We start from the raw sequence: 19,935 nt of genomic DNA, 5'->3' as shown, positions 1-19,935 counted from the left end.
ATGAGGCTGGTTGGAGCCCAAGTGAGTAGCAGCCACAGCCAGGCTGTGAAGAGGACCAAGTGACTAAGAACATGAAAACAAAGCCCTTCTGCAAAGAAAGAGAAGAGCCCATAGGCTGCTGGCACCTTTCCATGCCTTGGTAGGCTCTGCAGGGTTGGCTTTTTCCCCACCATGCTGAAGGGGAGACGAGGGAAGGCCTCGTCTTGCATAGGGATCATGGCAAGCCCATCACATGGGAGGAAGGGACCTGCCAGGACAGCAGGTGAGACAACCCAGGCCTGACCCAGAGCCTGGATTACAACCGCCTGCTCCGCGACAGGGCGAGAAGGCACTGGAGCAGAGATTCCCAGCTGTGATGGGCACCCTGCCAGGGCAGCCAGCGAGCTGCCAGCTACGTGACATGCCGGGCGGAGATGGGAGAGAGCAGCCGGCTCCTCACCTTGGCAAACATGGAGTTGAGCTGCTTCCCCGAGCCGTAGTACCCTCCCTGAGATAGGAACAGCTTCACCTGCTCTCGGACCTGCTCCTCGTCCAAGTGCCAGCAGTTCTCGTCGTCGATGCTGGCCCCAGCAGTAGGGTCAGGAGCGCCTGAGGGAACAGGGAGGGAGGAGGAAAGAGACAACTGTGTTTATCACAGAATCATAGAATCAGCTGGGTTGGAAGGGACCTCTGAGATCATCAAGTCCAATCCTTGATCCACTACCACTGCGGTTGGTAGACCATGGTGCTAAGTGCCACATCCAGTCTTGTCTTAAAAACCTCCAAGGACGGAGAATCCACCACTTCCCTGGGCAGCCCATTCCAATGCCTGATTACCCTCTCAGCAGATCAGCAGTCCCATCACCAAGGAGTAGATCTACCTCTATTTTATTAGTTCAGGTGGGTGAATACCACCCTGATTCCCAGGCAGGGAGCTCCAGCTGGCAGCACCATGCTCTCCCAACACAGTGGGGGCAGCAGCCATCAGGAGGGATCCTGACCACAGGGCTAATGCTTGCCTGGCCACTCTCCCTCTGCATCCCACATGAAGTGAGGCTGAGGGACAGCAGGGGCCTGCCTTCCTCCAAAGCCCCAGGAGTGCAGGCAATGCAGCTGCAGAGCCTGGAGCGCTCCATGGCTCCAGGGATTGCCCAGGGTGCTCATCCTGCTGCTTCACATCACAGGTTTGTTAAAGCATCAGTAAAGCTCCAGTTCCTGCAAGCCCTTTCCCATGTTTGGAACAGTTTAACAAAGCTATCACTGCATATGGGCTCCAGAGCCCTGGGTTAAACACCTGGTCCTGCCCCTCATTTGTTTTAGGACAGGGGACAAGTCTCTGGGCATCCATGTACCTGCCTGGGAGAGACCCTCTGCAGGAAAGAACAAAGGATCGATAATCCTTCAAAGAGCAAACTGCGACCAGAGCAGAGCCTTTGGCAGTCACATGCATGTGTTCAAAGGCTGTACTTCACCTTCCAGAGAACAAAAAAAGACAGAAAACCCACAAGTGCCTTAAACAACTTGGACCAAATTTCCCTTGCCTTGCCCCTTCCAATTCCCATTTTGTCCCCCAAAGCACTACCCTATCTCCCAATGATGGGTTCCAGGGCTCACAGGGCAGGCAGCAGCACGAGTCCAGCAAGCAGCCAGGAGCTCAAAAGGGAACAGAAACTTGGCTTCTCAGCTCCCTGTTTTTGAGTCCTGCTCAGGGACTCATCAGGGAGAGCCAATGGCAAGGAGGGACAGAGGTGGCTGGAGGATGTTCCACTCCACTTTGGTCTGCTTCTCCCATCTCATCTCCCTCTCAAGCAAGGAAGAGGGTCAGAGAGCTAAGGGATGCTGTAGCTGACATATTCCCAATTAAATCTTAATGATGTCTTCCCTACTTGACTGGGATCTGAGTGGGTATCAGAAACCACTTTTCTACAGAGACAGCTTGGGATGCTGTGCATGCCTCAGCCCCGTGTATTGCTGAACCAGGAGCTCAAATGCAATTCATGAAAATCATGCTCCAGAATGCTTGTTCAGCAGGGCAACTGTCTCTTCCTGGCTTGTAAGCAAGACAACACCAACCTGAGGGGTTTTGCTCCTCCAGGAAAGGCTGAGAATGATCCTGACCCTGTAGGATAGTTATTTGTATTTAACATCCTTTACAAAATTACTTTAATTTCTGCTAACAGTCACTGCCTGAGAGAAGTTCCAGCAAGCTCTAGGCATGCTGAAGGGACAGGATGCTGCTGCTCCCTCTGCAGAATAATTTATAGGCGACACAACCACGTAATTGGGATGGGAGCTGAAGCAATAGAAAGGAAATCACAGCTCCTGGATGAGCATGAAGGTTTTTGCCTACAGCCCCACACATGGCCTGATCCTCCTCCTCTGCCGCCAGCGGCCAAGCCCTGCCATAAGCCACAAGGGACAACCACGCCAGGGACAGGGACAGTCCACTCTGGCCCTCTGAGCTTTTCTGTGCCTTTTCCTTCCCTCCCCCAGCCTCATCCTTATCTCACAGATAAAGAGCAGACAAGCCAGTGATTATCCCCTATCAGGAACCGATGACTAATCTGTCTACCATGAGCGCTTATCCGGCCCCATCCCTAGGTATCCCAGACGCTTGCACTCTTAATATCCTCCTCCCCGCCCTCCTGCCCGCCACTCCTAGCTGCAGCTACCCGGAGCAGCCTCGACTGCCTTTATGGGGTCACCTGGCTGCATCTATAGGGACCAGGAGGTGCCTGGGGTGACCCATCTAAGCTCAGTTCATCCTTGGTCCCTCACCGGGGCCGCTGCGACAGATTAAGGTGGAGGAGTTCTGGAGATGCAAAGAGCGACTGCATTTTTTTGGGGTTCCCCGGCTACCCTCGGCGCTTGCTGCTCTCACGCAGCGTTAGAGACGGAAAGCCCAGGCAGCGAGGAGAGGAGTGTGCAGCTAAATAAAACCTCCTCCTCCCACACAACACATTGAGCACTTCGCACGTTGGGGTTCGGGCCGCAGCCAAATTAGTAACGCGCCTCCCGCGCCTCCAGATAAAACCCAAATTTGCTTGTAAATGTATTTTGCTCTCCTGCAAAATATTCGGAGGGAGGGCTGTAATAGCAGATTCCCACACGTGCAACACAACCCGGCAGATAACAGGCTGCCCAATTACGCCGGGGAGCTGGATAAACATTTAAGAGCAAACAACGGGATTTGTGCTGGGTTTAAATATTAATGGCAGGATTTGTCCACTTCCCTTTGCCAACGTTCACACCGTGGGGGCTTCAGCAGCGGTATGCCGTGACGCAGCTGATGAGTGATTCCATGTCTCAGCTCCAAAGGAGCCGGGAACGGCATGTAAAACAGCCCGGCGCCTGCATAACACATTTCTCATATAGCAGCATTCGTGCTCCAAAGAGCCCTGTTTCAGATGTGCTGGATCTTGGTCCTGCCGGATTCAGATTTAAGGAAACACTGTTGCACATCTTGAGTGGAAAGTGTTTCACCAGCCCGTTTACACTGGCTGTAGAAACAGAGATAAAAATGCAATCCATCACAGCCCAGGATTCCTCCCTTCCAGGGGGCTCGGGGTTTAACTGTTTGACAGCCAAGCGAGACTCCTCCAGGCAAATACAAAGACTGAGAAATAAGGACTGGAAAAATCCACAAATAAGAAAACAGAGTGAAGCCAGGCACGGAAAATTCAATTCCTTGCTCAGAAATTAGCTGCCTTACATGAAGAAAACAAAAGGTGCTTCTGCACTGGAACGCCACAGATTTTCAGGGCTAAGGAGGCAGAGGGATCTCGTGGGTCATGCCAAGGCACTGGCACATCCCAAACCCAAGCTCCTGAACCCAAGAAGGGTGGGTGAAGTGGAAAGCACTCCCAGAGCATCTCACCCAAAGCAGGATTGGTGACATAAAGAAAAAGGGACAATTATTATTTTTAATCAGTGCCTGGAGCTGACAAACTGATGCTAAAAGCCACCCAGGGATAAAGATGACTGCTCCAGCATCGCTCCCATGGTCATCTCACCAAACTGTGCCCAGCACCTGTCAGTGGTTTGGGGCCTGGCCATGCTGGCCCCGGGGTCAGTGGTGCCCGGAGCAGGGCTGGCCATGGTGGTGGCAGTTCACAAGGGCCATCTCATGACTGCACGTGGTGGCGTTGCTGAACGCCTCAGGGCTGCCTCTCCCAAGCCCAGAGAGAAAACAGACCTGAAGGAACAGTTCAGGGAGGGGGGTGGGGAGGATGTGGACAAATAAGCAAACAGCAGAAAACCAAGGAGAGAAAATAACCAGGCACCAGAAAGGAAATGAACTCTAACAAGGGATTAAAAATAGCAGTGAAGCAAGGAATTGAGCTCTGCCAAGGCTCCTGATTTGTTTTCAAGTGGAGACAGGTTGCGGGAGGGGGGGGGTCCTCCAGGGTGGCCTGAAGATTCAAACACACCTGCCAGCGATGGGGCAAGTGAATCTGGACTGGATCTCAGCATGGTGGAGCTCTGTGGTCCAGCTGGTACCAGTATGTGGTACACCCAACTTTGGAAGCTGCTTGTCAAGCACCACTCGTGTGCTCCAGAGTCATTTGGCAACCCCAGTGCCTCTGCAGGACAAGGGGGAAGAACTTCTCTCCAGCACTCAGGTGTGTTATTTTCGCTTAAATCCACTAAATCTACATCAGCTCAGCAAACAGGAACACGAATCCCCTGGAGATCTGACCTTCTCCTCCTCCACTGCAGGAAGGCAGAATTTCAAATAGATTTACTGGTGTTGCCCTCCAGACGCCCGTCTCAGGATGACCTGAAAGTTAAAGACCACCCCAGGACTCCTCAAACATCAGCCCTGGCTCGGTGTGACAGGACAAGCAGGGACTTCCTGCACATTGACCTGCTGTGCACAAGGAGCAACATGGGCCAACAGGTGAAGGGCAGTATTAGCCCAGGAGTTGAAAGAAGGTTCAAGGTGGTCAAGAATGCATCTGGGACAATGGGGAACAGATGAGGCAGAGGTCTCCTTGTGTCTTTTCCATAAGCAGATCTGGTTTTCCCATGCCAAGGCCTCAGGGTTTTCCGAAAGTCCTCTCCTCCAAGGAAGCTCCTGAGTCCCTGCAGGACCACAGAGGCCTCTTGGTGACTCACACTGGCTTGTTCTTGGAGGGAGCTGCCCCTGCACTGTGCGACAGCAGCTTTGTGGCTTTTCCCACTTCTGGCTGAGAAGAGCATCCCAAGCCCTTCGATGGCATCAGCTGAGCACCACAGTGTCACGTGCTGGCATTTCCATGGGGCAGACAGACCGCCCCAGCCATGTCTCCTGGGCTGCAGGCAGCAGCACTCTCTGACATGATTAAGTTCAGCTCAAGCAGGGTGAGTTACAGAGCTGCAAACACTGGGGCTGCCAAAACCTTCTGCTCCTTACCCAAGGAAGGGCAAGAATTCATCAATGATGCATGAAAGGTACCTCTAAGCCCCAGGTCTTCTGGACTCACAGGCACTGTCCTGTCTTTAAGCTTCTAATTACAGATTTTAATGACCACTGTCTGGCCCTGCAGCAGTTTCCATCAGCCTCCTCTCCTTTGCCACAGACTGCAGAAGAATTCAGTGTTTGCTTCCAAAGCCCAGATATTCCAACCAAGTTCAAGGAACATATCTGAGACACAGCTTTCCTTTCTGTACACCCCACACTGATCCATTCTTCCTCTTAAAATAAATTCAAATCATTCCCTACAGGCATGAACCAAAATACCAGAGGAAATAAAGGCTGCCTCCCAAGTCTGCTTGGGATGGCTTGGATCTTGTGCACTGGATGTTGATGGATGTTGGATCCACGCTGTGAGAGCAGGAAAACCAGCACTGCTGTCAGGACTCATTGGTGCTTCTGAGTTCCCCCTCCTTCACTTGCTTTTGCCCCCAAAGTATCCCTCTCTGTCTACAACTCCCATTTCAGCTTTTTCTCAGTGTTGCCCTCTCCAACATCTCCTGGCCCTCTCTGTAGTACTTTACTGCACCAAAGCAATCACTGTCTCTTCCTCATCCACACCTCAGGAAGATGTGTTTGCCCCAGGTTTCATAGTGGTACAGCAAAGCTGCACCAATCCCATCTAATCCCACCAGCATGTCCCACCATGGGCTGGTGGCCCTGAGCCACTTTCTCAGCTTGCATATCCCCTGAGCCAGGCTGCTGCCACAGCAAGCAAAGGAAAGCCCTGGGCTGACACTCTTGGAGGAGGGAGGGAGCAGGGTGCCAAGGTGGCCATCACCAGATAATCCTCACTTCGCTGGAGTCCTGACTTCCAGCTCTCCAGTTGCAGATTCTGGATGCCCCCAGCATTCACCCCACTGGGAAAGGCCAAGCAGCCATGAGACACTTCTGTTGGCGCAATGACACCCTCGCAGCCTTGCTCCATGCTGAGCAGTCACACCGCTGGGTTTTGTCCCCTTGGGGAGGGCACACTACAGCACTGAAACCAACCCTGGTCTCCTCACTCCAGCTGCTGAGCGTGGAGGTGCCAGACGCGTGACATGCTCTCGCTGTGAGGACACTGCCCTTTGCAGCCAGGCCATGGGAGCAGAAACGTGACCCACTTCAGCAGGCGGAGGTCAAGTGGGGAGCAGAGCAGCAGGCACACCTTGGAGCTCTACTTGGACTGAATCCTTCGAGAACACGCGAGTGCCTTGGCTGCACTCCAAGACTCCATCATTACTGGATAGTTTGCATTTCCTTCTAGGAAGACAGCCGGGAAGATCGGCACGCGGTGCACAGCCTGCGGCTACAGACTCCTGCAAGGAACAAAGCTCCAGTGCCCGGAGCCGAGCGTGCCAGACAATGGCCGGTAATTTTCTCTTCCATTCAGGCTCTGCAGGAGGAGAAGGAGCATCCCTGACAGCCTTATTGTACAAAACCAGACAATCCCTTTGCACAACGGGCATTTTCCAGCCAGCCTGGTGCAGAATCAGCTGCTCCATCCCATGTGCTCACCATCAACACGGAAGGAACAGCCCCTTGGGTGACCAGAAGCAGGTGGGGAAGACCCAATGCTTACATAAAGCCCAATAGAGCTCTCCTCAGAAGAAATGGGTGGGGGAAAGAATAAAGTATTCCTGGAGAGGCTGTTCTTGCTCCAAGGTTAACCTCAGGTGTCCAGTGCACACACTGGGCTACTGCTTGAGTTGCAGAGGTTGGCCTGCCAAAAGCCACCTTGGCCCCAACCCCAAGGTGAACGAAGGTGTGACCACAAGGGTCTGAACTAGACACAGTCAAGAACTGTGAACACAAGCCCATAAACCTCTGTGTAAAAGATAGCTAGAAGAATTACAAATCCCAGGATCAGTGACCCACTACGAATGCATGAACCACAGCTGGAAAGGGAGAGATGGGGGACAAATTTGGATCCCCTTCAGCTGGAGACCCCAAAATCGCTCTCCCATACAAAACCCCACATGCCTGCAGCCCTTCCTCACCCTGGGCTCTAGTAGCTCTGCAATGCAGTTGACTGTGGCTGTGTTTCTGGCAAGACAAGGAGGCCAAAACTTGCAACACTGTCCAGGATCAAGAGCTGGAGCCCAGGACAGCGTCACTCTGAACTTGAATGTGAGCTTTTTGGAGCCTTCCTTTTCAAAGGGGGCAAAAATCTATGAGTTATAGGTCATCTTCAGATCATCTCATCATCCTAAGGCTGATCTGCATCCTCCCCCAGGATGAGATGAGGCTGCTCTCCTGCTTGCAGAGGCATTTCCTTGCTTGTAACCAGCTGGGCAGCCACAGGGGTGTCAGACAGGTGCCACCTTCTGTGGGGTAATTCGCCGTGTCTCTGTTGGTTCAAAGTCGCATGCTAGAGCGCGTGAATTTGCACGAGTCTGAAGGGACCGAGAATTTTTGCTTTGTTTTTTTTTAAAACCACTTGTAAAAACACGAGGCAGATATTGAACCGGAGCCAACATCTGTATCTTTGTAAGACTCTCAATCACCAGCCTTTTGCTGACTCTAGAGCAATAAATATTCAGGGTCTTAAAAGCTTTACTTCAATCTGCTTAGGAGAAAGCAGCCTCAAACAATGGCCAAGAAGGGATCTGGCCCAGCCTCAGCTTCAGCAGATCTGCTCAGGGAAGGAGTGGCCCTCACCAGATCCTTGCAGTATCACAGCTCCTCACTCTTTTGTAATGCCAAAAATTGAGGACCCCCTGCCCCCTGCAAAAGCCAGTTATTTAGAGCACAACCTCCCACATAGCAGACGTGGCCCAGCAGAGGAGACAAAGGCCACTCCCAACATAGGAGCAGGAATAGATAGAGGGAGGGGGAAAACATCTAAGATCAGAGCTGCCATCACCCCTACGGTGGAGGTGAATCCCTGGCCTCACCTCTACATGTGGATTCAACCAGTTCAGATGATATTTTAGGCTGCACATGGGGCTTTTCATCTTCAGAGCACTTAACAGGCATGTGTTAATCCCCGCAACGCCCTTCCGTGGCAGATAAATGTTTATTATCTCTGCTCTACAGCTGGTGGGACAGGCACGGTGGGGAGCAGCTCATTGCTGCAGACCCTGGGCAACCTCCTGGGCCCTTGGAAAGACACAGCAGGAGACCCCCTGGAGCCTGGGCTACTTCCTGGGCCAGTGTGGCAGGGCAGGGATGGGCACTGTCCCCCAGACTTGCAGGGGAGGAAGTCAAAAGCACCTTCCAAACACAAAGCCCCGGGACACATCTCCACTGCCTTTGTGCAGTAGGTCAGAACAGCGGCGCTCATTTATTATGGGCAAATTAACGCCCATGGAGATTAAAGCTTTATCTCCCGCCGGCTCAGCCGCATCTGACTTAGCAACGTGCAGGGCTGGGGCTGACACCGTGTCCCTGCGTGATGGAGGAGCCACATCCCCACTGCCCCTCTCGCTCTGCAGGGTCCCAGCACCACCTCCTTCTGTGCTGGGGACTAACCATGCTGCTGTCCTCCACCCTTGGCTTCTCCATTCTACTCTGAGCTGTGCCTTGTGCACCACCAGCCTGTCTGCTCTGCCTCTTCCTGCCTGTTGAAGCCAATGTTCGACAGATAAACACATAAAGAAGAGCAGAGGGCAGGATGGGGATGCCCTGATGATGCGGTCCCAGCACCCACGCACTAACATCAGTGTGACACTGCCAGCTCTCTCTGTGCAGCAACGGATAAACAGCAAAATGAAGGCCACCACCATCAGCATCCAAACCACCACCCCAGCCCAAACAGAGTAAAGCAGTTCCAGGTCACCCAGGGAGGAATTACCGTGCACTTGGTTGATCTCCGAGTTGGATGACAGGATCTCATCAGCCAACTTCTGGGCGGTGGGCAGCACCTCGGTGTGGTGTGCTGTGATCAAATACTGAACAAACTTCTGGAGCTGGTCCCTGTTCATCTGGAAAAGGGTTTCTGAGATGGGAAGACGGAGTTTGACCTGGTCCGGCTTGCGGATCCTGTACAGTGAAAGCGCCACGACGTGAGCGCAGTAAAAAATGTCCTTGTTCCCGCAGCCGCACGTCACTGAGGTGATTTTGCAGCGGTCGAAGCTGATGGCCACCTTGTAGGTCATCTCTGGTTCTGTTGCAGTCGCTGGCTCTGTCACTGTCCCGCTGAGGTGGAACCCTGGAGAGGGCAAGGAGAAGAGGGAAAGGTCAGGTGAGCTTCCCTCTGACCTCAACCATCCCTGCAAACTCTGGACGGAGGCAAGGCCAGCCAAGGCTGCTTGAGCATCTCTATGCCAAGGAGTACAGCACCCAGTACACCCCATCCCAGTGGCTTACACCCAGCAACACCCAGCCCCTGTGTACAAACACACTTCTGCACCAACACACACAAGCAGCCAGACTCATCGGTGAGTTTATTTAACAGCCAAACCCTCAGGGGAAGAGCAAAGCTGCTCAGTTCCCATTTGTTTAAGTCTCTCAGACTGTTTCTCTCCTGGGAGTAATTTCCATCCACGCCTCCCTCTCGCTAAATTTGCAACTCACATGAGTGAGGGAGGGCTGTTAGAAGTTTACTTTTCTTTGATGAGGCAAACTAAATGCAAAGCAATTCCAACTTTGACCCTCAACCAGGAAGAGTGCTCCAGGGCATGGCCACAGCTCTGAGCTCTTCCACGCAGGGGAAACAAGGAGCAGTGACAGGAGCAATGCACAGCCCAAACTGTGGGCTGGGGGAAAACTGCTCCTTGAGCTCCACAAATTGCTCCACACTAATCTTATGGTGCTCCTGACAGTCCTCACCATGCTGCAAGGGGGTGCAGCACCTTTGGGCACAAAGTGTGAAAAAATACCCCCAAAAAGTCCCAAACGCAGGTCAGGAGCATCAAATGGGCTCAGAAAGTCCTTTGGCTCCAAGGAAGGTGGATATACCAAGCAAGTGAGAGACCAAGTCAGTGATGAAAGATCATCAAACTCAATCTGAAAGGGAGCCTCAGGAAGCCCTTCTCGGGATCCAGCTGCTGAGTGGGTCCAACACGAACACTTTGCACTTGCCCAGCCCCTGGAAAACGGACATCTTTGTTCCCCCACTCATCTGTCTCATTCCGCCAAGGAGAATGAGGCTGCACCAGGAAGTTAATTAACATGGCAAGGACCACCCGGTGCCCCTGCGTCAGAACCTGGTGTGGGACCTGGCACCCCACACCGCCCATCCCAGCCCTCCTCCCTGAAGAGGATGCTCACTTTTCTCCATGCCACTGCAACCTTATTAAGCCTGTGTATGTACAGGTCCCTGCAGAGCCTGCCATCCCCCCGGAGAAGGCGGCAGACAGCTGAGAGCCCTACAATTAGCGACAGAAAAGGGAAAGGGGTGTGGGGGGGTGAAGATTAAAATACATTAACTGCATCAAACCCTTGTGCGTTTGCCAGCTCTTACAAAGGCTTTCGGAGACAAATTCTACCAGAGGTTTTTAATAAATGGCATCAAAACCAGCTATTCACTGCCAGTCTCTTTAAAGCCACGCCAAAAAACACATTCAAATCTGATTAAGCGTCAAGGAGGTCTGCTTTTACTTTAGTGCGAGGGAGGGGGAAAAGCAGACCTGTTCTGCTGCCATCACCCAAAACCCACCCCATGTGGCCAGCAGAGCAGGAGGGGAGGGATGGACAGCCCTGCACTACCCTCTTGCTTGCACGCTGCCAGGAGTGGAAGCGTGGCTGCGGAGGTGCTGGGCTCGGCGCCGCGGGAGCAGCATGGCAGGAGCTGACGAGCCTCCCCCTCCACACAAGTCCATCCCCCAGCAGCCAAACTATATAAATCCCGAGGATAAACTCCAAAGTGTTTATGTTTTACCACTTCTCTGGTTTGCAATGCTTGGCAGGCGGCTCCGACTCACTGCCAGTTTCTCCCTAGTTTACTTTTTGAACAAGTTAAAAGGATTGGAAACCGCGTTCCTGAGCAAGTATGTATGTATATGCTCGTGTGTATGCCCGCAGGCACATACACACGTATATATAAAACACTCTAAGACAAATTACTGGCCATAAACACTGCCTTGAAATGCTTACTTTAGCGGGACTGTGGGCCAACCCCTACTTGAGGCTAACTGGTGTAAGGCTGGAGGAACTCATATAACCAAGTGACCTGTTTCAGACAGGTATAAGTCTGAAAATACAGCAACTGTGGCCTGATCCAGCCCCCCAAAAGAGAAAATTTGTCCAGATACTTCCCAGGCTCTTCTCAGGCATCCCAAAAGCTGTGCTCTCCCATCTGCCCCAAGAGCCAGTCCCCACAATTCATAGCTGGGGTCTGCACATCGAACGGGACCGTCTAGTATGTCAACAACTGCCAAGTTCATCTGGCACTCGACCCCTAAGTCAAGTGTTGGTTTAGATTTTAGCTGTGGTGGCAGCAGGTCTCTTTAAGATAAACTAGGAACTCTATACAGAACATTTGTCAAATGTTTAGTCAGAAATTAAACATGGTAGAGAGGGAGAGAGATGAGCTGGCAGGAATAGAGGCATTATTTGGGAATATTTACATTAACAGAAGTTCAGAATGGAGCTACCACACTGTACCCTATACTGTGGCCAGGTCTGCACCCCAGCACCCACAGGTGCTGAGCACACCAGCTCAGCAGTGATGAGTATCATTGTCTCAGAGATGAGTGGTAGCTAAAAGGTGGGTTATGGTGTGATTACTCCATCATCCATCGAAGCATGCACTCCTGGTCCATGCAAAACCGTGATGCTATCATCACCAAAAGGCTACAAGTCACCCTGGAAAAGGATAGCTGTCACTGTACCCTCCTCTCTGTTCATCTCGCCTCCTAGAAGCAAGAAGCATCCTCGGAGCTGTCGATACCAGCACTTCAGTAGAGAGAAACACAGCCCTGGTCACAGCCATGGAGTCTGGATAGCACTGAGAGCAAAGACAGACTCTCCTCCGTGTCCTCCCCATACATTTCAGTATAAGATATTCCTACAGCCAAGTGCTTATCTAGGACTTCATCTTCTGTTCTTAACGTAAACTAACTTGGTGTGATTTGCTGCCAGCAAAGTGACAGTGCCAAGGCTTGAAAACCAAGGAAAAGAAATAATTAAATACCATCTTGGTAACTATAGACTCATTACATCCCACCAGAGTTCAGTTTTGTCCCAAGAACAACGTTATTTTCTCCCTGCCCCAGAACACCCTCTCCTACTTTTATCACGGAAGCTTCCCAGTGGGTGTCTCTTTGATTGAGGTTGCAAAAGGAGCTGAGTGTTCATAACTGCCCCAGAAAGAGCACAGAAAGGTGCCAAAAATGTTCACAGGCACACAGGGCACAATGAGTCCATCTCCTTCCTAATCCCACCCATCTGACCCATCAAATGGGGACAAAACACCAGAGCAAGGACCTTCCTTGCATTACCGCTGCAGGACATTGCACATCTGATTTACATTAAAACAGACCCAAGAATTGTCTTGTAGAAGTTTGTGAGCTCCACAATGGTGAGACTTACAAACTCATCAGCTAGGCAGCATTCTCCTCTTTGGAGCAGACAAACCCTGCAGGCTGGGAGGAGGATGGATCCACAAAACTTCCCTGGGCTCTGAAACAGCTACATAGGATCAAGCCTTTAGAAGGACTCCAGTGCAGAAGACTTTGCTATTAGGACAACAGCATTAAGGCCTCAACAGAAGCATCTTTAACCAAGATGGAGAACTCTTTGATCTCTAAACCTACTCAACCAAAAGGAGCTTTTCAAACTTGTCCAGTTCTGTAATAGCAGACGGTCTTTCAGCTGGACATCTTTAACCCACATGTCCACATGCCAACCACCAGGAGAAACCACTAGCCTGTGCTGCAGCTCCAACCCACCACGAGGCCAGCTGTAAAGACCCCTCATCTTGCATCCTCCAGCAGATCACTGAAGGTAAAGCCAACATTCAAGCTGGTCATATTGAAATACCTGAAGTTTGGAGACAGGTAGATCCCCAGGTGGAAATTTAAACTCTAGAAACAAGCAAAACCCAGGCATAACCCCTTCCCTTCTCGTAACTGTGGCATCAAGAGCCCTCCAACACCTGCAAGGAGGAGGAAGGAGAGGAGGACTCTACCACAGTAGTCGGGAACCCAAGCACTCAGCTCTGCTCCCTCTGGCAGCTGCTGCTCACAGACATCTCTCAGATTTCACACTACAGCCCAGACAGAAGTCACAGTTGTCATATGCAAAGTTGTGCCATTCGGAAAAAATTAGCTCACTCTTCCCAGGAGTGGTAGTCGTTTGCCTTTCACGGAGTGTTAGCCAGAGTGGAAACCACCACAGAACAGCAACCACCTGCAGGACCTAACCCTGAGGATGCTGCACTGGCATTGCTGTGCAACAGGATGGGGACCAATAACACGTGGATAACGTGGGGAGCACTTTTTCACATCACTGTGGTTCCTCTGTCTCCTCCACAGGCTTTTCTTGGTCTTTGTGGAAACCTCGAAGCAGGGCAAGGAATGGCTCTGCAGAGGGAAACACTCACCACATCCATGCCCTGAGCAAGAACCGCCAGTGGGATGTGGCTGGACACTGTACATGAAGAACTCACCCCACATCTGAGTGTCAAAACCTCAAGTGACCTCCTAGAACCTGAGCCTCATATTTTGGGCAGCCTCTGTTAGGAGCAACGTGATGGAAAGTCCATCCACGCAGCTTCCTGAAGGCACCAGCCACATCCCCTTGCATCCTAGCCAGAGAGTGGCTGTGGCAGACAGCAGCTTGGCTCCTCACTGCTCTTGTACTCCATGCTCAGGTCCCAGGACTCCATCTCAAGCCAGACTAATCTCACTTCAAATCTCTGTTTGGGCAGCTATGACTTTGGGCAAGCAGGAGCTCTGCAAAAGCAAATGGGAACGAATGCAGGGATATTTATGGGGCTCAGCAGATGTAGATGAGGTAAACTGAAATTCTCAGTGCAAGTTGTATACACTAGGTTAACGTGACCCAAATATATTTTTTTTCAAAATTTCCAAACCACAGCGGAAAGTTATTTTAAACTAAAGCGATTCCAAGCTCTTTAGTGATTAAATGGACTGCAGCTCCAGCTCCTAGTGGAAAAACCATTTGTTTTTCCACTGTGTGAAAGCCATAACTAGCAATGAATAATAATTGCCGTACCAAGTGTTATTTATAAGCCATTCTCAGTCACATTTCAGTGCCTTGAAACAGCAGCTTTCTAAACATGAACTTAAAATTGGTCAATATTTGTAATGTAGACAACACCCACGGGAGGAAGGTGTTGGTGCACTCGGGCGGTGGGAAGAGGAGGTTAGTAAAATCTCCCAAAGCTTTCCCCGGCTTCTAGATCAATTCCTCCAGCCGGCTGATGCTGACAATTGCTCAGTCCCTGACCTTGCAGTTGGAAAGGAGATGGGCTCATGAACTCATTTGCACATGACAATGCTCCAGCAAAGTGAATCATCTGCCTCCGATAGTAACGGAGAGTACGGCGCGCCCCAGCCCTCCCGGGCTCCATTCAACCAGCACAGGGCTGGCCTTTTGTGCTGCCAGTGCAAGAAAGACTCTGCTGAAGATGTGTGCAATTAAACCCACTTTTCTTGTTGCTCTTTTGATTCAGCGGCTCAATGAGAGGCACCCTAGGCAGGTGTTGTCACACACAGATAAAATGTGCCTTTTCAGAGCACTGGCAGACAAAAAGAAGGAGGGTAAGGCTGAATCAATTGCCATTTCTCCCTTGCAAAACAGGGAATCCAGGCTTCCAGTGAGTCAATGAGCAGAGCTGCTATGAGTTTCCATCCTCCCTCCTCTCCAAAGCTATTCTTTTTTGTGACCACAGGCAAAGGTGCTGCTGTTGAGCAAGACCTTGGCAGGGATGAAGGAGGCAGGTGACGGCTGTCCAGGACGATGCTGTCCCAGCAGGATGCAGCCATGCTCCTGCTGAATTATTCCCCTCACAGCTCTCCTCCCTGTCCCCACCATGCTACTGTCCCTGCCTGGTCATTACCACCCTGGAAAAGCACCTCTACTTTCACAGAGCTAACAAAGACCATTAATAGCCCCCAGGAAGGAGCCATGCCTGCAGCTGAGCTGCTGCCAGAGGAGGGGAAACAAAGGGATACGGATGAGTTGGAGAGGATGTACCGTGTCTGCAAGTGTCCCTGCACATACCTACAGCCTCAGACACCAACTACCACAGGTTTACAACAAATATTCTTCCATCATCTCTCTGGGTAGGCCAGGGAAGAAGCAGGAGCTGCAGCTGTAAACAGAGGAGATGCAGTGGGGCTGTTTGTGCTGGAGGGAGCCGTAAGCTCCTCTGAGCAGCTGAGTAAGCTGGAGGGACGCTCTCTTTGCCATCTGCTCTGATCCCACAACACCTCCTGCAAATGAAGAGTCAATCCACTGGTTTCTATCCCTGTTAACCTCTAATCAGCCAAGAGGACTGGCCTCTGCCTTGCTCTTTATCCGAGCCAGCTAATGCGTGAAGCACACCGTGCTTCCCATCTGCTCCAGCATTACTAGAGTTAAAGGACAAAGCCGTTTCCCTGTCCCGAGCATTCACTTACACAGATGCCCTTGTATTAACTCAATTTCCCAGTGATTTCCATTATTACCCTTACGAGATTTCTGGTGTTTGTTTATCTAGGAGCCTGAAACGGAGGTTTTTTTCCCTCCCCCTACCCAGCTCAGGGGGTGGCTGGCCCAAGGGCATGCTCCAGACGACTAATCTCAATCTGTGACTTTACCCAAAAATATTCAAAAATGTTCTCCATTTTCCCCCAGCCTGGAGTGCTCTTTGTTGCCCTCCTAGTCCTGAAGAACCAGGTTTTTGTGCCTTTGTTGCCAGCCCCAAAGCCAAGACCACCCTTTCCAGCATCGCCTTCCACAATCTTCCGACGCCCACCTGCGAATGGTTTTTAATCTACCCAGATGCACAACCTGTGCTCTGGAGACATATGGTTTGGGCAAAAAAAAGGAAAAAATACAACCGGTTTTAAAGCTCAGTCTGATTTCCTCTACTGAGGTGCAGCCTTGCAAGCTGAATTCCTCTACTAGCAGGTCAGATCCAACTGAAACCAATCCAAATGCCAGCTTTGCAGCCACATAAACAACAGGAAGGGCTTGAAGAGAGGATGAGTTCACCACATCTTTGCTAACATGTGCTGCCCACGTAATAACTAGTGGCAAAGCACTGTCAAGTCTCTGCTCTTTACTGCTACAGTATAACTAACAGCAATCTTGAATATAAAGAGTTTTCTTAAAAGCATGAGAAATTAGGAAGATGAGGATACACAGTGGATTTTTTAGTAGAAGTGGTGAACGCACCATTTCTACTTTAAGGGAGAAAAAGCAACACGTCTCTTTGACCATCCCCAAAGCGTCCACGAGTTCATGAGCGGCTACATCTGAACGAGGAGCAACATGGTTACATTCCTTGTTGCAGCTCAGGTGTTTGCTCAACAGATGCAGGGTTGTTTTCAAGCATGAAAGAAAATATCCACAGGGAGGAAATTCACTTTTGCTGGAGTTTCCGGGCTCGTGCGTGCCATCAGTTGAGGCTGCCACAGAGCAGACCCAGCCCTGTGCCGTCACCACCTCGGCTGCCTCAAGGAATCCGATGGGAGATGCCAAAACTCACACACGAGGCTCAGCTGGGGTCATCTCCTGACTTCAATGGAGCCACCCAGATTTCCAACAGCTGAGCTGCTAGCACATAAAAGGGTTCTAATTAGGAAATGCCTCTTATCCCTCCATGCAAGTGTCACCATGATGGGATCACTGAACTTCATCACAGTCAAAGGCAGATGGAGCAGCGCTCTTCCCTTCATCACCTTTTTTATGTGGTGATTCACAGAACTCTTAGTCCCACAAAAACATAATTCCACAGCCCCTAAAAGCAAAGCGCTTCCCATGCCAGAGCCCTTAACCTGTTGTTCCTGGCTTAAGGGCTCCTCCTTGGGTACCCTCTGGTTGTGGAAGAAGTTGCTCCAGAGTCATGAAGATCCTTTTCTCTCAACGTATTTGCTCCCCTTCCTGACCTGCTTTTCCGAGACACAGCCTCCCTTCTGCATTGGCAGCTTTTCCAGGTCTTAGCCTGAGGCTGGGGAGCAGCTTTGGATTTTGTCTCCAAATACGCAACAATAAATTGCATTCAAAGCATATTTTGCCATTTAAAGCTGCCTCAGGAGCAGGCCATCTTCAGACCAAAACACAAAGTCAATTTACCAATATCATAAATCAAAAGCAAAACCAAGCCTGAGAACCTCCTGACTTGTCTTCTTCCCACATTTTGGCTTTGCATGGGGCAGGACCAGCAGACAGCTTAACAAGGACCAAAATCAAACCAGGGCACTGTGCAGCAACGGAGGGAAGCAGGACACCACCCTGATCCTCACTGAGACACCAGACCTTAAAATAGCAGCTCTACAATTTATAGGGAACTTATTAGTTATAATTTTCCTGGCCCTCAGAAGCCTTCTGAGGGAATGAGGCAGCCTAGATTCAATACGAAAATCTGCTCCAAATTCTTCCCCCAAAAAAATGCTTTTTCCGCTAAGAATAGATCTTTCATTTTTAAGGGAGGATAAAGTCTGACTTTCTAAGTTACTGGCAATGTTGTTAAATGAACATTGTATTTACAAAGCATTTCAGTAGCATTTGTGGCAATGGTCTCAATAACAAATCTGCTGAAAAGGTCAATTAACTTCCTTCCGAGAACCTTGCTTTTAAGACAGAAAAGGGCTCTGCATTGAAATTGCTCCCCCAAAGTGGAAAAAAATTTAAGATGACACCATTTTGCCATTTCTGCTCTCCACCCCCCATTCAGGAGCTGGGCACACACCCCAGGAGCAGGCACCAGGACGACTCCCTTCTTCTTCTGACTTTTTTACAGCCCTCATTTAGAATAAACCCATCTTTTTATATATATATATATAGATAATTTCACTAAGGAGACCACAGACGCATACTTTATATTGAAGAAATATTATTATACTTAAAGAGCTCAGCTCACTTCAGTAACTTCATGAAAACTTAGTGGTTTCTTCCCCTCTCTCTGGCCCCCAAACCAATACAGCTTACATTTTGGAGCTTATTAGGGCTGCTCCATATAGGGAAATTATCTACTCACGGCAGAATAAATTATTCAGCAATTGCTATTCCAGATCGGCCTCCTCTGTTGACATTTTATTCCAGAATCATTTTTGGAAACTCTGTGAGTCTATTTCTAAAGAAAGGGACTTCAATTCCAGGACAGGGAGTCATCCAAATACCTGCTGCATACCAGCCCTTGGTGACAGCCCTGACCAGAGCCATCCCAGAAAGAGGAGGTGAGGGGTAGTGTGAAGTCCGGGAAGATTGACTGCTGTATTTCAACATCCAGCAAAACTTGAAGTGGAGGAAAGCACAGAACTTGATTTCATGCAGAAAAAGCGTTTTTCCAGCTTGCTTTTAAACTCTTAAGTTGCAAAAGAGGCTGGAGGACTTTGCATCACAAGGCATAAGATCTGCCCCACAACTCTGGGGAAAGCAAATGACTCCTGTCCCTGGAAGCTCTGCACAGAGCTGGGAAATAGTAAGGTACATGGGGGCCTCCAGCAGGACTACACTTTGGAGGGGGGAACACTTTTTAGTAGAAGGGGTGAGTAGAACAGTAGAGTTGTCATGTTTTGCTTCCCACATCTCCACCGTGGCTCTGCGCTCCTCCCGCCCCCGCACCAGAGCCCCCCATCCCCTGCTGGCTCCTCACAGGAGAGATGCCAGTGCTTACACACGCCCCTGGAGGGTCATATGGCTTTCATCCATCATGCAGGTGAAGTGTATTGAGGGTACCCGAGAAGCACCAACTCTGACAGCACAGAGACCTGCAGAGCATCCAGGTGTGCTATGGCAGCTCCCAAGCCCAACTCAACCTGCTGGTGGATGAGTTTTATGCCTTTTCCACATAGACCAGGGTTTTTTTGGGTATCCTCCGGTCCCACTAAACTATACATCACATCCAACATTCCTCAGACAGCTAAAGAGTCAGCTCCATGGAACCCAAAGGCTGAGCAGCTGGACTCGTTGCCATCTCCTGGGCATGGCCACTTCCCTAAGCCCCACAAATGGTTCCCTGACAGAAACACTTCCGCACAGGAAGCTCAACACACTTCAGAGGGCAACAGCAGGGCAGCGCGTTCAGGCACTGTAAGGAAAATCAAAGAGGGATAAGAACAACCCAAGTGATGCAACCACATAAAAGTCCTCAGTTGCCAGTATCTCCTCTCTGGTGAGACCCTGCAGCGAAGTTCTGGGTCACGGCTGATGAGCAGTCAAATTGCCCGATTCTCCACGACCAAAACCCTCTGCAGAACAGTCAACACGCTTTAAATAACACTTTAAAAACCCTTTTGATCACATTAGTCTTCACACGACCCTTCTGCAAAGTCAGGAAGGCAGCGGGAGGTCTGCAGAGCAGAAACTTCCCCAACAGCCCTCCTTGCTTGAAAGGAATGTGGTTGGGAGACAGATGCCTGACAAACATGCTCTGCTCTCCTGCATCAACAGTTTTCACC

At 50.6% G+C, this 19,935-nt stretch overlaps 1 protein-coding gene across 1 annotated transcript in view; it reads right to left on the bottom strand.

Moving 5' to 3' along the window:
* Positions 1-9,564, bottom strand: part of ZSWIM5 (zinc finger SWIM-type containing 5) — a 30,173-nt gene extending 20,609 nt beyond the window's left edge. The window contains exons 1-2 of the mRNA XM_018072292.3: positions 9,213-9,564; positions 440-588 (exon numbers count right to left, since the gene is read on the bottom strand). Coding sequence (XP_017927781.2) covers positions 440-588; positions 9,213-9,516 — 453 coding nt within the window. The 5' untranslated portion in view covers positions 9,517-9,564. The remainder of the gene's footprint in view (positions 1-439; positions 589-9,212) is intronic.
* Between the last annotated feature and the right edge of the window lie 10,371 nt (positions 9,565-19,935).

The sequence above is a fragment of the Manacus vitellinus genome, unplaced genomic scaffold (assembly GCF_001715985.3).
Source record: "Manacus vitellinus isolate BGI_N305 unplaced genomic scaffold, ASM171598v3 scaffold_21_pilon, whole genome shotgun sequence".
NCBI lineage: Eukaryota > Metazoa > Chordata > Aves > Passeriformes > Pipridae > Manacus > Manacus vitellinus.
The sequence above is the reverse complement of the archived record's forward strand: the minus strand, read 5'-3'. Positions and strand labels throughout refer to the sequence as shown.